The sequence below is a fragment of the Oncorhynchus mykiss genome, chromosome 3, assembly GCF_013265735.2.
Source record: "Oncorhynchus mykiss isolate Arlee chromosome 3, USDA_OmykA_1.1, whole genome shotgun sequence".
In the NCBI taxonomy this organism is placed as follows: domain Eukaryota; kingdom Metazoa; phylum Chordata; class Actinopteri; order Salmoniformes; family Salmonidae; genus Oncorhynchus; species Oncorhynchus mykiss.
The window spans coordinates 78,458,242-78,477,039 of NC_048567.1; the positions used below are offsets into that span (position 1 = coordinate 78,458,242).

An 18,798-nucleotide genomic window follows, 5' to 3' on the forward strand; every position below is an offset into this window, starting at 1 on the left:
AAACAATAGCATGGTATTCTTTCACTGTAATAGCTACTGTAAATTGGACAGTGCAGTTAGATTAAACAATAATTTAAGCTTTCTGCCAATATCAGATATGTCTATGTCCTGGGAAATATTCTTGTTACTTACAATGTCATGCTAATCGCATTAGCGCACATTAGCTCAACCGTCCCAAGGGTGGGACAGCGATCTGTAGAGATCCTTAAGAGGTTTTAATAAACCAATTAGGCACATTTGGGCAGTCTTGATACAACATTTTGAACAGATATGAAATGGTTCATTGGATCAGTTTAAAACTTTGCACATACACTGCTGCCTTCTAGTTGCCAAAATCTAAATTGTGCCTGGGCTGGAATAATACATTATGGCCTTTCTCTTGCATTTCAAAGATGATGATACAACATAAACATGTTTTTTTCTTTGTATTATCTTTAAACCAGATCTAATGTGTTATATTCTCCTACATTCATTTCACATTTCCATAAACTTCAAAGTGTTTCCTTTGAAATTATATCAAGAAAATGCATATCCTTGTTTCAGGTCCTGAGCTATAGGCAGTTAGATTTGGATATGTAATTTTAGGCGAAAATTGGGGGTGAAAAGGGTCCTTAAGAGGTTTTAAGGGCTTGTAAGTAAGCATTTCACAAGGTCTACTACACCTGTTGTATTCGGTGCATGTGACAAATACAATTTGATTTGAATTGAATTCTGACAGGTTCAGCGTCCTCCACCCACTGGAGCGCAGCTACTATCGTCAACAGTTAAACAGAGTATACTGCCTCCTTGAGGTTATCAAACGAGTGTCATTTGATGGATTATTTTGTGTGAACGTATTGATTTTTTTATGAACCATTAATTCATGTCCATCATGCTACATATCGCACAGGTGAGTTCATAAACTCAGCACAGGAGAGGCATGCATGAGCCGGAGAAAGACCGAATGCATTGCATTGTGGGAAAAAGGAGCTAGTCGCCATCTTGCTTTAGCGCCGCAAGTTATCAGGGTAGAATAATAACCACGTTTGAATGAATATTTTTGAGACATACGAGTGTTTTAACAATTCAATTTGAGCATATATTGCAGGTAGTGGGGTGTACGAGTGCGTAGGTGGAACACCGTGTTGTTTATTTTGAATATTTCCGACTTTTAGAAGTAGTTAACTGGGATTTTTTTTTTTACTTGAGGTGATCATGGGTCGATCTAGAAGTCGCAGTTCGTCCCGTTCCAAACACTCCAAAAGCAGCAAGCACAGCAAAAAACGGAGCCGGTCGCGTTCACGGGACAAAGAGAGGACCAAGAAACGATCCAAGTCCCGTGAAGCGAAGAGGAACCGGCGCAGAGAATCACGTTCTCGTTCCCGGTCAGCTACAGCATCGACCCGTAGGGAAAGGGAGAGAGCGGTCACACCGCCGGAGAGAATTGACATATTCGGCAGGACACTGAGCAAGAGAAGCGCCTTGGACGAAAAACAGAGAAAAGAGGAAGAGGAGAAGAAAGTCGAAATGGAAAGACAGAGGAAGATGTAAGTTGTAGCTCAATATTTTAGCCATAATACAAGACATGTTTGATTAGTAGGTAACTAGCTTGCTAATACAAACATATATTGGCGCTTACTTTCTGGCTACATGAGTTAATTAGCTAGAATGCTAACAGACATACACACAGGAATAAGCGCAAAGCTGGCTACTAAATACGTGTATTGAGGAGGCCCTAGTCAGCAGCTATACAAGCCTGCACCATTAGACAACTGGCTAGCTAGCTAAGTCACTTGGCTGCAATTCATTTGTCTTTAACCTTAAGGAATGTATAGATTTAAAATATCTTTCATTTATGCACATTTATGTTAGTTGTGCAGTTGTGCGTCTCGGTGCCAATCTGGTTGGCCATTTGTCATGCATCACAAATCAACGACCTAGTGTCATGATTTTGGCCTACAGCGGTTTATCTTACTAGCCTAGCTATGTAGCCTCGCTTATGTGTCCTCGAAAAGATTTGTCTACAACATCCCTCATGCAAGCTGTGAGTTATGTGAGACATTATGGCCAAATCTAGTCAAATAAATATAAATCCATGATATAGGCCTTGTCACTGGTAAACTGTGTCACCTGTCAAATTAAACATGTCTGGTACCTATGCCCCTCTGGTTTTCAACCACTGAAGTCAAACCACATGATGTTCATCTGGCCGCAGACACTATAATATGTACTTGTGTCAGTCCAAATTAGCATTCTGGGTGAGAGACTTATGATAAGCCACAGTCCAGTCGGGAAATGTAACAAATGAACACCCAGAGGCACAGTTACTTCTGTTGTCTGTTTCAGAACCACATTCCTTTACATGTCACACTGCGTTATCCATGCTTGTTGCACATTGCAAAACCCTGTGGCGTTACCATTTTTTATAGTGCAATTCAAGGGATGAAAAATGTTTGACTTTTCTGCTTCAGCGAGCACTTCCGCATAATAACACCCTCCGTTGTTTGTAGTTAGATGATGTTGGTCTGACAGAGAAATTAAGACATGGGGGAACTTGGGCACCTTTTGGCCAGAGGCTGATCGACGCTCGATACCAACAACACCGTGAACTACACCTGGACTGCTGTGTGGGCTTTTACTGCCCAGCCACAGGGTCACTTAACCTGCCACACAATGTCCAATCGAGACACGGACACCAGATAAGGATACTGGTTTTAGATTTCCTGGTAGTCGTGTGTAACCAAACCACATGAAATCAGAGAGCGGGACAGTGTCGTGTTTTTTAAGTCGTGCCTGAAGCAACGTGACAACGACCCCCGATAGCCACGTCCTGTTGATAGTGCAGCTGAAACAGTTTAAAAGCATTTGAACAGTAAACAGGACGCCTGCCTTGTGTTCGTGTGCGCGACCAGACCTACCCTACCCTACCCCCCCCCCCCCCCCCGGGCATGCCGTTTGAACTGACCCACACCTACGTTTAACCCCCCCAGTTCTCTGCTGCTCTGGACAAGCTGACTTCCACCAAACGGGCGGGGGAGGGGGGGGTTGTCATGTGTCACATCAGGTCCCCCCCTCATCTCCTGTTGTCAACGGGTCAAATCTGTTTCCACACACACGTTTTATGTTAAGTACATATGTCATAATGACATGCTGCAATTCCTGAATCACTGAAACACCTTTTTTTCCCCTTTCTTTAAAAAAAAACATATAGCAGCTTTATAACCCTGATAAACTTACAAATGCACAATTCCCGGAGTTTGGAGCTAGGAACACAAGCATTTCGCTACACCCGCAATAACATCTGCTAAATATGTTGTATGTGACCAATAACATTTGATTTGTTCCAATAGCAATGTCTGACTTTTATATATGTATATATATATATATAAATATATTTTTAAAGTTACATTGATTCAACAGTAACCTGATTATGCATTGATCGTATCATGTCACTTGTGCCACCGTGTCAGCAACCCTCCCCTCTTTCTCTCGCCACCCTTGCCGTGCAGCCGGCAGGTGGAGATAGAGGAGAAGCTGATCGAGGAGGAGACGGCGCGTCGCGTGGAGGAACTGGTGGCCAAGCGGGTAGAGGAGGAGCTGGAGAAACGTAGAGACGAGATCGAGCGGGAGGTGCTGCGACGTGTGGAGGAGGCCAAGCGCATCATGGAGCACCAGCTGTTGGAGGAGCTGGAGAAACAGAGGCAGACGGAGCTACAGGCCCAGAAGGCCAGAGAGGTAATGCTTGGTCGTTGGGAATGCAGGCACCCCCACCTCTACCCCGCCCCACTACTGCCTTCTCTGGCAAGTGGGGTCCCCCCCCCAAACTGGCCATGACATATTTCACTGCTCCAGGGTGGGTGAGAAGGTAGGACACGGCTGCTGAGGCTCAGGATAGTTGGGTTGGGTTGAAGCTCTGTGCTTTAAGGGTAGTAGACTGAAGGTTGGGGTAGAGCTCTGTGCTTTAAGGGTAGTAGACTGAAGGTTGGGTTGAAGCACTGTGCTTTAAGGGTAGTAGACTGGGGGTTTAGGGTTAGAGCTCTGTGCTTTAAGGGTAGTAGACTGAAGGTTGGGGTAGAGCTCTGTGCTTTAAGGGTAGTAGACTGAAGGTTGGGGTAGAGCTCTGTGCTTTAAGGGTAGTAGACTGAAGGTTGGGTTAGAGCTCTGTGCTTTAAGGGTAGTAGACTGGGGGTTTCTAAATGGGGAAGTTAAACGGCCAATATTTGGCAGTGGACAGTCAAGACAGACAGGCAGGATTCATTTGAGACTTTTGAACATGGCCGAGTTATGACAATTTACTGACCTCATCCCTTCATTTGCTGTCATCATTCTCCCCCCTCCTTCCACATTCATACATTCCTATTCAGAATGACTATTTTACTTAATGTTTTTTTTATTTTATTTTTTTTACTTTCATTATTGTAAATATCTCAAAAAAATAAAGCTATTTTTTTCAAATTGACATTTCATTTTCAGTAACTGTCTCTGTGTCCAACATTCAGTGAAATGTTTTATTTTGCTCGGGCAGGCAGAGACTACACCTATACGGGTCCATCCACTAACCAATAGCGATGGAGAAACTTGGGCTTTATTAGTTACAAATCAGGCCCTTTTTTTTTTAGTTTATTTTAGTTCTGTAACAGTACATGTATTCATACTGGACCTTTCGGGACGGGGACCTCGATTTGTTCCGCACTTTGAACCCGATTGAATATATTTTTTTTTTAAAACGCTAGGCCTATAGGCTATGCCTACGCTACGTTGTATATTTCTTGTGTAAATATGTGCTGGGGAAAAAAAAAAAACATTTCAGGCTATTCTGTTGAAATAACTAGAGCCTATGAACACGTTGTAATCAAAAATGTAATCTTCGTTGGCGAATTTCAAACTTGCTTTTGTCAGGCGCAGCCGGGAACTAGTTCTGTACGATGGCGAGCGGTGGGAGTCGATAAACCAGAATTGTTTTAAATCTTCAGTTTGGGGACGTTTTTAGGCTTCCCAGTAGATTACAACGGTCGATGGGCAGAGTGAATGTCACCACTGTTCACCCAAGAAACGCCTTTAGCAGCTGCCAACACTAAACACGTTGAAACATTTACGCCGACATCACCTCCGTATGCCTACCACCGGGGGAAAAAATAAAATCAGTATTCAAGCAGCCCTCCACAGCTGATTCTGACTGGGCCAAAGAAATTACTAGCGATAGGTATGTTTATAGCTGTGGACATGCGCCCAGTCCAGATGGTTGAAAAATAACTGGGGTGGGGGGGTTAGCGCCTCGTGAAAGTGCTCGCGCCACGTTACGAACTTCGCCCTCTCACATCCATTTCAGCAAACGCGTAGTACCAGCTCTATATAAGCAAAGCTAAAAGCCCAAGCTGTCCACGAATCGGCCCAATGCACCCCGTGTTCCACTTCCTACAGATGGCTGGACCTCCAGGGCTACAGCGAGCATCTTAACGGTGACAGCCCATCACATTACCCCCGGAGTGGAAGATGAGAACTATGTGCTACTACAGACAAGCTGTCTTTTATGAGTCACACAAACACGCATTCTAGCGTGGGTCCTATACAATATCTGAGCCGTGTGTTTACATGTTGATTTCACACGCGTATCCCTCTTTTATTTTAGTGTTGTTGATGAGTAATTGTGTTTTCATTTTAAAGTGTTCAATATGCCTGATTTGTCCGTTCATCGGGCATGTGACTCACGATCATATACTGCGCTTAGAAAAAGGTAATTTCCCCCTTTTTGATACTGAAAGTTATCAGATATTCAACCAAAACCTAATATCGGATAAAGAGAACCCGAGTGAACAAATAAAACAACAATTACATTCTAGAACCAGCTGTTCCGGGAAGACTTTAAACGGTTCAACATTCACAAGGCCGCAGGGCCAGATGGATTACCACGGGACGTGTACTGCGAGCATGCGCTGACCAACTGGCAAGTGTCTTCACTGACATTTTCAACCTCTACCTGTCCGAGTCTGTAATGCCCACATGTTTTAAAAATAACACCATAGTGCCTGTGCCCAAGAACACTAAGGTAACCTGCCATGAAGTGCTTTGAAAGGCTGGTCATGGCTCACATCAAGACCATTATCCCAGAAACCCTAGACCCACTCCAATTTGCATACCGCCCCAACAGATCCATAGATGATGCAATCTCTATTGCACTCCACACTGCCTTTTCCCACCTGGACAAAAGGAAAGCCTACATGAGAATGCTTTTCAGTGACTACAGCTCAGCGTTCAACACCATAGTGCCCTCAAAGCTCATCAATAAGCTAAGGACCCTGGGACTAAACACCTCCCTCTGCAACTGGATCCTGGACTTCCTGATGGGCCGCCCCAAGGTGGTAAGGATAGGTAAAAACACATCTGCCACCCTGATCCTCAACACGGGGGCCCCTCAGGCGTGCGTGCTCAGTCCCCTCCTGTACTCCCTGTTCACTCATGACAGCACGGTCAGGCACGACTCCAACACCATCATTAAGATTGCTGTTGACACAACAGTGGTACCGACAACGACAAGACAGCCTATAGGGAGGACGACAGAGACCTGGCCGTGTGGTGCCAGGACAACAACCTCTCCCTCAATGTGATCAAGACAAAGGAGATGATAGTGGACTACAGGAAAAAGAACCGAGCACATCTCAATTCTCATCGACGAGGGTGCAGTGGAAGTGGAGCAGGTTGAGAGCTTCCAAGTTCCTTGGTGTCCACATCACCAACAAACTAACATGGTCCAAGCACACCAAGACCGTAGTGAAGAGGGCATGACAAAACCTACCCCCCCCGGGGGGGGGGGGGGGGGGAATAGGTTAATAACTCTACCTACATGTACATATTACCTCATCTAACCGGTGCCCCGCACATTGACTCTGTACCCCCCTGTATATATCCTCTATATCCTCCACGTTGACTCTATACCGTAACACCCTGTATATAGCTTCCACATTGACTCTGTACCGTAACACCCTGTATATAGCCTCCACATTGACTCTGTACCGTAACACCCTGTATATAGCCTCCACATTGACTCTGTACCGTAACACCCTGTATATAGCCTCCACATTGACTCTGTACTGTAACACCCTGTATATAGCCTCCACATTGACTCTGTACCGTAACACCCTGTATATAGCCTCCACATTGACTCTGTACCGTAATACCCTGTATATAACCTCCACATTGACTCTGACGTGTCTGTATTTTTTTTAACTGCATTGTTGGTTAAGGGGCTCGTAAGTAAGCATTTCACTGTAAGGTCTACTACACCTGTTGTATTCAGCATTTCACTGTGAGGTCTACTACACCTGTTGTATTCAGCATTTCACTGTGAGGTCTACTACACCTGTTGTATTCAGCATTTCACTGTAAGGTCTACTACACCTGTTGTATTCAGCATTTCACTGTAAGGTCTACTACACCTGTTGTATTCAGCATTTCACTGTAAGGTCTACTACACCTGTTGTATTCAGCATTTCACTGTAAGGTCTACTACACCTGTTGTATTCAGCATTTCACTGTAAGGTCTACTACACCTGTTGTATTCAGCATTTCACTGTAAGGTCTACTACACCTGTTGTATTCAGCATTTCACTAAGGTCTACTACACCTGTTGTATTCAGCATTTCACTGTAAGGTCTACTACACCTGTTGTATTCAGCATTTCACTGTAAGGTCTACTACACCTGTTGTATTCAGCATTTCACTGTAAGGTCTACTACACCTGTTGTATTCAGCATTTCACTGTGAGGTCTACTACACCTGTTCTATTCAGCATTTCACTGTGAGGTCTACTACAACTGTTGTATTCAGCATTTCACTGTGAGGTCTACTACACCTGTTGTATTCAGCATTTCACTGTGAGGTCTACTACACCTGTTGTATTCAGCATTTCACTGTAAGGTCTACTACACCTGTTGTATTCAGCATTTCACTGTGAGGTCTACTACACCTGTTGTGTTCAGCATTTCACTGTGAGGTCTACTACACCTGTTGTGTTCAGCATTTCACTGTGAGGTCTACTACACCTGTTGTATTCAGCATTTCACTGTAAGGTCTACTACACCTGTTGTGTTCAGCATTTCACTGTGAGGTCTACTACACCTGTTGTATTCAGCATTTCACTGTAAGGTCTACTACACCTGTTGTATTCAGCATTTCACTGTGAGGTCTACTACACATGTATTCAGCATTTCACTGTGAGGTCTACTACACCTGTTGTATTCAGAATTTCACTGTGAGGTCTACTACACCTGTTGTATTCAGCATTTCACTGTGAGGTCTACTACACCTGTTGTATTCAGCATTTCACTGTGAGGTCTACTACACCTGTTGTATTCAGCATTTCACTGTAAGGTCTACTACACCTGTTGTATTCAGCATTTCACTGTGAGGTCTACTACACCTGTTGTATTAATCATTTCACTGTGAGGTCTACTACACCTGTTGTATTCAGCATTTCACTGTGAGGTCTACTACACCTGTTGTATTCAGCATTTCACTGTGAGGTCTACTACACCTGTTGTATTCAGCATTTCACTGTGAGGTCTACTACACCTGTTGTATTCAGCATTTCACTGTAAGGTAACCTACACCTGTTGTATTCAGCATTTCACTGTGAGGTCTACTACACCTGTTGTATTCAGCATTTCACTGTGAGGTCTACTACACATGTATTCAGCATTTCACTGTGAGGTCTACTATACCTGTTGTATTCAGCATTTCACTGTGAGGTCTACTACACCTGTTGTATTCAGCATTTCACTGTGAGGTCTACTACACCTGTTGTATTCAGCATTTCACTGTAAGGTCTACTACACCTGTTGTATTCAGCATTTCACTGTGAGGTCTACTACACCTGTTGTATTCAGCATTTCACTGTGAGGTCTACTACACCTGTTGTATTCAGCATGTGACTCATAACATTTGATTATTTTATTTCATAAACAAAGTTATGCAGCACCCAATTTCCCTGTGTGAAAAAGTAATTGCCCCCAGATACTCAATAAGTGGTTGAGCCACCTTTAGCTGAAATGACTCCAACCAAACGCTTCCTTTAGTTGATCAGTCTCTCACTTCGTTGTGGAGTGATTCTGGCCCCCACTTCCATGCAGCACTGCTTTAACTCAGCGAGGTTTGTGGATTTTTTTTTTTTTTAAAGCATGAACTGCTCATTTCGAGTCCTGCTACAACATCTAAATTGGGATTAGGCCTGTACTTTGACTCCCAATCTTCAAATGTGTTACTTCTATAGCCATCTGCATGTAGATTTGTTGATTTGTGTGCTTTGGATCATTGTCTTGCTGAGCAGTTCATGTTTGAAAACCCACAAATGTCGCTGAGTTAAAGCAGTGCTGTATGGAAGAGTGGGACAGAATTCCACCACAGCGACGTGAGAGACTGATCAACAACTACAGGAAGTGTTTGGTTGTAGCTGAAGGTGACATAACCAGTTAAATCAAATGTTTTTGGTCACAGGGTTAGTAGATGTTATTGGTTAGTAGATGTTATTGGTCACATACACATGGTTAGTAGATGTTATTGGTTAGTAGATGTTATTGGTCACATACACATGGTTAGTAGATGTTATTGGTCACAGGGTTAGTAGATGTTATTGGTCACAGGGTTAGTAGATGTTATTGGTCACACAGGGTTAGTAGATGTTAATGGTCACACAGGGTTAGTAGATGTTATTGGTCACACAGGGTTAGTAGATGTTAATGGTCACAGGGTTAGTAGATGTTATTGGTCACACAGGGTTAGTAGATGTTATTGGTCACAGGGTTAGTAGATGTTATTGGTCACACAGGGTTAGTAGATGTTAATGGTCACACAGGGTTAGTAGATGTTAATGGTCACACAGGGTTAGTAGATGTTAATGGTCACACAGGGTTAGTAGATGTTATTGGTCACACAGGGTTAGTAGATGTTATTGGTCACACAGGGTTAGTAGATGTTATTGGTCACACAGGGTTAGTAGATGTTAATGGTCACACAGGGTTAGTAGATGTTAATGGTCACACAGGGTTAGTAGATGTTAATGGTCACAGGGTTAGTAGATGTTATTGGTCACAGGGTTAGTAGATGTTAATGGTCACACAGGGTTAGTAGATGTTAATGGTCACAGGGTTAGTAGATGTTATTGGTCACAGGGTTAGTCGATGTTATTGGTCACAGGGTTAGTAGATGTTATTGGTCACAGGGTTAGTAGATGTTATTGGTCACAGGGTTAGCAGATGTTAATGGTCACATGGTTAGATGTTATTGGTCACAGGGTTAGTAGATGTTATTGGTCACAGGGTTAGCAGATGTTAATGGTCACATGGTTAGATGTTATTGGTCACAGGGTTAGCAGATGTTAATGCGAGTGTAGCGAAATGCTTGTGCTTCTAGTTCCGACCATGCAGTAATATCTAACAAGTAATCTAACAATTTCACTACAACTACCTAATACACACAAATCTAAAGGGACGGAATAAGAATATGTACATATACATAGAGAGATGTCTGAGCGGCATAGGCAAGGTGCAATAGATGGTATAAAATACAGTACATACGTATGAGATGAGTAATATGTTAACATTTTATTGAAGTGGCATTATTTAAAGTGGCTAGTGATACTCATCACTGGCCATGTAATAAAATGTATGTTAGCATCAGCCTCTGAGTTAGTGATTGCTGCTTATCAGTCCGATGGCCTTGAGGTAGAAGCTGTTTTTCAGTCTCTCGGTCTCAGCTTTGATTCACCTGTACTGACCTCGCCTTCTGGGTGGTAGCTGGGTGAACAGGCAATGGCTCGGGTGGTGGATGTCCTTGATGATGTTTTTGGCCTTCCTGTGACATCGGGTGGTGTAGGTGTCCTGGAGGGCAGCTAGTTTGACCTCACTACCCTCTGGAGAGCCTTACGGTTGAGGGCGGTGCAGTTGCCGTACCAGGTTGTGATACAGCCCAACAGGATGCTCTCGATTGTGCATCTGTAAAAGTTTACCTCCTGAGGTTGAAGAGGCGTTGCTGCGCTTTCTTCACCACGCTGTCTGTGTGGGTGGACCATTTTTCAGTTTGTCCGTGATGTGTACGCAGAGGAACGTTCCACTTCCTCTCCGCTACTGTCCGGTGTCCGTGATGTGTACGCCGAGGAACGTTCCACTTCCTCTCCGCTACTGTCCGGTGTCCGTGATGTGAACGGCGAGGAACGTTCCACTTCCTCTCCACTACTGTCCGGTGTCCGTGATGTGTACGCCGAGGAACATTCCACTTCCTCTCCGCTACTGTCCGGTGTCCGTGATGTGAACGGCGAGGAACGTTCCACTTCCTCTCCGCTACTGTCCGGTGTCCGTGATGTGTACGCCGAGGAACGTTCCACTTCCTCTCCGCTACTGTCCGGTGTCCGTGATGTGAACGGCGAGGAACGTTCCACTTCCTCTCCGCTACTGTCCGGTGTCCGTGATGTGTACGCCGAGGAACTTTCCACTTCCTCTCCGCTACTGTCCTGTGTACGCCGAGGAACGTTCCACTTCCTCTCCGCTACTGTCCTGTGTACGCCGAGGAACGTTCCACTTCCTCTCCGCTACTGTCCGGTGTACGCCGAGGAACTTTCCACTTCCTCTCCACTACTGTCCGGTGTCCGTGATGTGACTGGTTTTCTCTTTGTAGTCCGTTATTTGCTGTTGACCCTGCCACATACGTCTCGTGTCTTGAGCCGTTGAATTGTGACTCCATTTTGTACCTACCCTGACATTTATGGTGTGTCTGGGGGGGCGTTACTTTTTCACAGCGGGGCATTGGGTGTTGCATAACTTTTTGTTAAATTTTTTTTTGTTGTTGATTAATTTAACTAAACTCAGGTTCTCTTTATCTAATATTTGGTTTTGGTTGAAGATCTGATAACATTCAGTATTAAAAAGGGGAAACAATTTTTCCCGCCACTATATAATGGCATCAGAAATAACAAACACTGGATTTTCTTAAATAAAAAAAGCACAATTAACTCTTGGCATTCCATTTTCCCGCTGTACCGAACCCGAACCGTGACCCCAAAATGACAGTACGTACCGACGGCAAGTAGCCTGGCGGGTAGGAGAGTTGGACAAGTTGCTGGATCGAATCCCCGAGCTGACAAGGTAAAAATCCGTCCTTCTGCCCCTGAACAAGGCAGTTAACCCACTGGTTCCCTGGGTGCCGAATGACGTGGATTTTTAAGGCAGCCCCCCCCCCCCCCCGCACCTCTGATTTAGAGGTCAACATTTCAGTTGAAATCATTCAGTTGTACATCTGACTAGGTTTCCCACTTTCTCTTAACAGTGACCCCCCCCCTCCCCAAAACCGACGATACGTTCCCGAACCCTGACCCCAAAACAACAATACGTACCGAACCGTGGGTTTGGTGAACCGTTACCCCTAGTTTGGACTCCCGAGTAAGCACAGCGGTCTCGGGCACTGCATCTCATTGTAAGTAATAATTTGTTTTTAACTGACTTGCCTGATTTAAATCAAAAATAGTTTATTTCTTAGTGGTTCTTTCGGTTTGTGTGGTCTATAATCTTCTCGGTAGATTGAGAGACTGGGAATAGACGACATATTGGTGAGGCTAGCACCTCCCCCAGGCTTAATTTAATGAGGGTCGGGTTCGTCTATAGTACTGTAATAATGTTCTGTGAATGAGGTGGAGCAGCCACAGTGATCGACCGACCGGTGGCTCAGTACTAATCGGGTGAGAAGTGGCCCCAGTGCACCTCACTGAGCTACCCCCTCCCCCACCATTGAACTTATTCAGACTCCCCCCCCCCCCCCCCCCCTCTTTTCCAGATGCAGCAGTAGACCTCTCACTCCACGGCGCTTTCTGTTTTTGAATAGATAGAGCAGCCACCGCTAATTTAAAAGTACACGATTACATACACAATTTAGTTTAGTGTGTCCAATAAATTATATTATCATCGTCCTCTCTTTTGAATCTTTGTTTTGAATAGCTCCTGTTTTAGAAGGCATCTGTTCTGGGATACGTAACGGTGAAGGACCATTTCCTGTTTCCTGTTTGCAAGGTCAACGATCTCTGGTCTAACTGTTAATGCTACTTATTTAATATTCATTTTTTAAAATTTTTATGTTGAAACTAACACGTTTTTAAAGAATAAACAACCGCAGCAAATGCTCTTTATTTGATTTGACGTCCTCATGACTTGCTTCTCTTTAGGGGTGTTTTTTTAAAATTTTAATTAATTTTAATTTTGATTTCTGGACCCAACTTGTGTTAACACCATTTGACCTGAACTGGCCTGCGGACAGCCCCCAGCTCCCAGCTCATGTGCCGTGTTCAGGCCTCCGCCACACTGTACTGTACTCTACTGCTGCGGTATGTTGTCTCCATGTGAACTGAGGACAGAGAGAGAGCGACGCTTTAAAGAGTGCAAGCTGGGCGGCAGACTAGCAGTACACAGATCAGTTTTAAAGAGGAAGACCACAGACGAGCAGTACACAGATCCAGTTTTAAAGAGGAAGGCCACAGACGAGCAGTACACAGATCAGTTTTAAAGAGGAAGGCCACAGATGAGCAGTACACAGATCAGTTTTAAAGAGGAAGGCCACAGACGAGCAGTACACAGATCAGTTTTAAAGAGGAAGGCCACAGACTAGCAGTACACAGATCAGTTTTAAAGAGGAAGGCCACAGACGAGCAGTACACAGATCAGTTTTAAAGAGGAAGACCACAGACGAGCAGTACACAGATCCAGTTTTAAAGAGGAAGACCACAGACTAGCAGTACACAGATCAGTTTTAAAGAGGAATGCCACAGACTAGCAGTACACAGATCAGTTTTAAAGAGGAATGCCACAGACGAGCAGTACACAGATCAGTTTTAAAGAGGAATGCCACAGACGAGCCGGGCACATTTTGGTGTATGGTACCCCCCTCCCCAGGAGCGCTTCTTTCTCTGCAGGGGACACAGTCTGGACGAGACAGTAAATATTCAACCGTTTTAATGCTGAATGCTTTCACCAGTTGTGTAGGTACACAGGCAAGGGAAATGCGTAGGTATACGTGCATTGGTGAGCCAAAACTATTCACTCCTTTTAATGTTTAAAAAAAAATAATCATTTTTCTCTTGCTTGAAGAAGCAAATAGATTTTTATTTTATTTTTAGAATGTTTGTTTTGATATCTACTGTGTAAGTGTGACGAGTGGGTTTCCCCTCTCTCTATCTTTAATGTCTGAATGATCCAGAGAAGGCTACAAGTCTTATTGAGTGACTCTTGTATGGGCAGGGCTTCTCTTTCCCTGTGTGTTCTGAAAGCATTCTGCTTGACAGAGAGAAGAACGTGGTGGGGGAGAGGCTGGTTGTGGTGGGGGAGAGGCTGGTTGTGGTGGGGGAGAGGCTGGTTGTGGTGGGGGAGAGGCTGGTTGTGGTGGGGGAGAGGCTGGTTGTGGTGGGGGAGAGGCTGGTTGTGACACTCCTTTGTGTGGGGTGAAGATGAGTGACTGTGCCCACGTGTGTTGAGAGGCCAATAATGTATACTTGGGAGTGTGGTGGGTGTGTGTGTGTTGGGAGTGGGTGTGTGTGTTGGGAGTGTGTGTGTTGGGAGTGGGTGTGTGTGTTGGGAGTGTGTGTGTGTGTGTGTGTGTGTTGGGTGTGTGTTGGGAGTGTGTGTGTGTGTGTGTGTTGGGAGTGTGTGTGTGTGTGTTGGGAGTGTGTGTGTGTGTTGGGAGTGGGTGTGTGTGTGTGGGGATGTGGTGCGGCCGTATCCTGTGCTAACATGGCATTGTGTCTTCAGGAGGAAGAACGATCCAAACGGGACGAGCTGGAGAAAATCCTGGAGGAGAATAACCGCAAGATCGCCGACGCTCAGGCCAAGCTGGTAAAACCCCCGTTTCCTCCTCTCTCTGTTCTGTTCAAACGGGGCAGTTCTGTGATGCAATATGGTCGTTCTTGATATTGAAATACGTGGTCTTCGTAGCTTTCATGCGAAATGTGGTAGTGGCATTTTTTTGTCGTTATGCCATTTTGAGTGCGTTGACGTAGATTCCCAGGGCTTCTGTGAGAAACGCTACGTTAGTACAACACACTAACGCGTTCTGGCCCCGGCTTTGTATGGATGGTTATCAGTCACCATTAACAACAACTGTTGTTTCCCCTTCGACTGTTTTATTATTCTGTTTCTGAAACTTGACTCATTTTGTAAGATGGATTTTTATTTTTATTTGGACATGTACATGTCACGATTGTCGTAAACAAGGTGAAAAGCAGCAGCAACAACAACAACAACAACAAACTGATTCTAATAACATCTTGGTGTGGCTCAGAAAACATTAACAGCTTTGTGAGCATTTGGCATTGCAGGATCTCTATCCTGACCCTGGTGTGTGTGTGTGGTGTGTGTGTGTGTGTGTGTGTCCGTCCGTCCACCAGGCTGAGGAGCAGTTGCGTATCGTAGAGGAGCAGAGAAAGATTCACGAGGAGAGGATGAAGCTGGATCAGGATCGCCAGCGGCAACAGAAGGAGGAACAGAAAATGATCCTGGGCAAAGGAAAGTCCCGGCCCAAGCTCTCCTTCTCCCTCAAAGCCACCGAATGAGTCCTCCCATCCCTCCTCTCTTCCTTCTCCTGCTCTTCTCATCCCACCCAGCACTCTGCTCCTCCTCCTCTCTGGAACGCTAGCTGTGTGGAAGGCTGAATGAAGGGTAGCCCATGGCACCGTCCTGCTCTACAGACCTTTCCCAACCAAGCCTTGGAGGGAGGCCCACCCACCTTCAAACACCTGTCTCTCCGCTTGACCCCTTTGACCCCCCCCCAACACACCCAGTGACTATTGTTTGTGCTTTTTTTTTATTTTAATTTTTAAGGATTTGATCTGTCACTACTTGGTATTTTTACTGAGGCCCACGAGCGGTTGAGTGACCTCTGTTTCCACAGGGTGTTCTGTTGAAGCGTATTAAAACTGTGTGGTTTAGGAGTTGGCCTAGGTTTTCCTGTTCCGTGTGTGTCTAACGTAGAAAGACGATTTCCCCAAGCAGGGCTAACCTAAAGTGATGCTGGGCTAAGCTAAAGTGATGCTGGAGGCTGGGCTAACCTAAAGTGATGCTGGAGGCTAAGCAGGGCTAACCTAAAGTGATGCTGGAAGCTAGGCTAACCTAAAGTGATGCTGGAGGCTAGGCTAACCTAAAGTGATGCTGGAGGCTAGGCTAACCTAAAGTGATGCTGGAGGCTAGGCAGGGCTTACCTAAAGTGATGCTGGAGGCTAGGCAGGGCTAACCTAAAGTGATGCTGGAGGCTAGGCTAACCTAAAGTGATGCTGGTGGCTAGGCTAACCTAAAGTGATGCTGGAGGCTAGGCTAACCTAAAGTGATGCTGGAGGCTAGGCTAACCTAACCTAAAGTGATGCTGGAGGCTAACCTAACCTAAAGTGATGCTGGAGGCTAGGCTAACCTAAAGTGATGCTGGAGGCTAGGCTAACCTAAAGTGATGCTGGAGGCTAGGCTAACCTATACTCAGTAAAGCACGGTGACCTCCCCCTGACAGGTTAATCTTCAACCTCCCCTACACCTCACAACAAATGTTTTTATACTCAACGTTTCTCCTAGATTTAGATTAGCATCGAATACAAAAAACAAAACAGGTGGACGAAGAGGCCCTACTGCTGCACGGGGGGGAACCCTGGCCAATTCCCAATCTGCCCATGGAGCTGGCGTTGCAGGGTTGGGACAGGATACGAGTCTCATCTATGGTCAGGAGTGGTGGTGGTGGTGGGGGGGGGGGGGGGGGACGAGAGACATTTCCTGTATGATGTAATATTTAGAGTCTCTGTCGTGTGGTGTCCTACTCTTGTGAGATAATATATGAAATGAATCCAAAACAACCCGGGATTTATTTAATCGTGCATCATTTTACTGAACTGTTACCGTTTTCAATCTGAGTGAATTGACCGTTTCAGACTTCCTGCTCCTTAGCTCGTGTAGTATATTAACATCCCCCCCCCCCCCCCCCCCCCCCCTCCCCCCCTCCCCCTGTTAGGGTCCCCGTCAACTCCCCGTCCAAGTCCAGGTAAGATTGACTAGGTACATGGTTTAGGTCTGACAGAGTGAGAGTGAGTGAGTGTGTGTGTGTGACAGTATGTATGGCTGACCTCTGGTAAAGGGGCTTCATGAGTAAGTGAAATTTGTCTTGTGGTAATTTCCCCCAACTTGTTAATGGGGGCTGAACAATTTACCAATAAATCCATTGAATGCATACAACTGTCTCGGGATTGTGTCTTCCGTTCAGTGGTTATTTCCCATTGGCCAATTGATGACAAAATGATCTAATTGGTCAAAAGATCAATTATGGGAATATCAGAATTGGGCTGCATGTGTAAACCGCCAATAACCCCATTTCTATGCTAGTGTGAAGTCCATATATTAAAATCAAGAAGGATGTGACGGTAATAGGACGTTTTGGGTACAATTTTATGAACGCTGACATTTGTTCTTTCGACATGGTGTGGTCTATTTCTGTCAGTAACATGTATTATGCGAGCGAATGGCCAGCCAGTTAGCGAAAATGTTGGTTTAAACGCCTTTATTTGACTAAGCAGTTAAGAACAAATTCTTATTTCCAATGACGGCCTAGGAACAGTGGGTTAACTGTCTGTTCAGGGGCAGAACGAAAGATTTGCACCTTGTCAGCTCGGGGTATTTGAACTTGCAACCTTCCGTTTACTAGTCCAACGCTCTAACCACTACGCTACCCTAATGGGCACGATGGTGTGGTTGTGGTCCTCTCACTACGGAAAATCATGCAGTTTATTAGTCTATACAATATCATGTAGTCTAGTTATCAAGCACTGAATCTGCGAGCTGTTGTCTAGAGCGAACGTGTCGAGACCAGAGTGGGCACATTTTGCTGTTTTAAAGCAACCGTTTTTGTAAACAAAACTATTATTGGTAGAGTTGAAACACATTGAACTTTAGATTTGTATTCGGTACATGAACACGAGTTAAATAAAGGTCAATTTTTTTTTTTTTTGGGGGTTGTTTTTTTTTTGAGCGCACTGTGCTCCTACACTGATTATTTCCTCCCCATCAACTCAGTTTGGTGAAAACGCCACTGGTGTGGAAAATGCTCATATTTTCTTCATGTAAATATTATAATATTTGCATGTAAATCTGTCGCCCAATTGGATGGAAAACTAGCTAGTGCATCACTACTTGCTCATGGATTTTCTCATAGGATTTTCCCCAATGAGCCAAATTCCAGGGGATTTTTTTAGTTTAAAAACAACCGTTTTTAACGTTGTGCCCGTTTCATTTATCTGTAACCTTTAGCGTCGATGAACGTTTGAACATCTTGAAGAACAATCTGGCCTTAATGGCCATGTACTCTTATAATCTCCCACCCGGCACAGCCAGAAGAGGACTGGTCACCCCTCAGAGCCTGGTTCCTCTCTAGGTTTCTTTCTAGGTTCCTGCCTTTCTAGGGAGTTTTTTCCTAGCCACGGTGCTTCTACATCTGCAATGCTTTCTGTTTGGGGTTTTAGGCTGGGTTTCTGTACAGCACTTTGAGATATCAGCTGATGTAAGAAAGGCTTTATAAAGACATTTGATTTATGATAAGATTTATTTGATTTTAGGAATGAAGACGATGAAACAATTAGCATTTTTTAAATAAATTCGTTTGTGTATTTGGACAGTTGATCTTAGCAGTGATGTGAATTCAAGACAATGATTCTTTGGAAGCCGCGAGCTGACTGGAGTCTCGGTCACCGAACTTCCAGGTGGATCACACACAGGACGTCGTGCCAAAAGGTTCAAATGAAATGTTTGACATGACAAATCCTGGACG

At 44.7% G+C, this 18,798-nt stretch overlaps 1 protein-coding gene across 2 annotated transcripts; it reads left to right on the forward strand.

Moving 5' to 3' along the window:
• The first annotated feature begins 905 nt into the window (after nt 1-905).
• On the forward strand, nt 906-17,213 carry LOC110520642 (arginine and glutamate-rich protein 1-B). 2 transcript variants are annotated; one of them, XM_036975294.1, is made up of 4 exons: nt 906-1,526; nt 3,450-3,714; nt 14,757-14,840; nt 15,392-17,213. In XM_036975294.1, exons 1-4 carry the CDS (start codon nt 1,195-1,197, stop codon nt 15,554-15,556), a joined length of 846 nt encoding a protein of 281 aa, XP_036831189.1. In that variant the 5' UTR covers nt 906-1,194; the 3' UTR covers nt 15,557-17,213. The 2 variants fall into 2 exon arrangements, with proteins under 2 accessions (XP_036831189.1, XP_036831190.1); XM_036975295.1 differs by having other exon boundaries at nt 912-1,526; nt 3,489-3,714.
• The last annotated feature ends 1,585 nt before the right edge of the window (nt 17,214-18,798 follow it).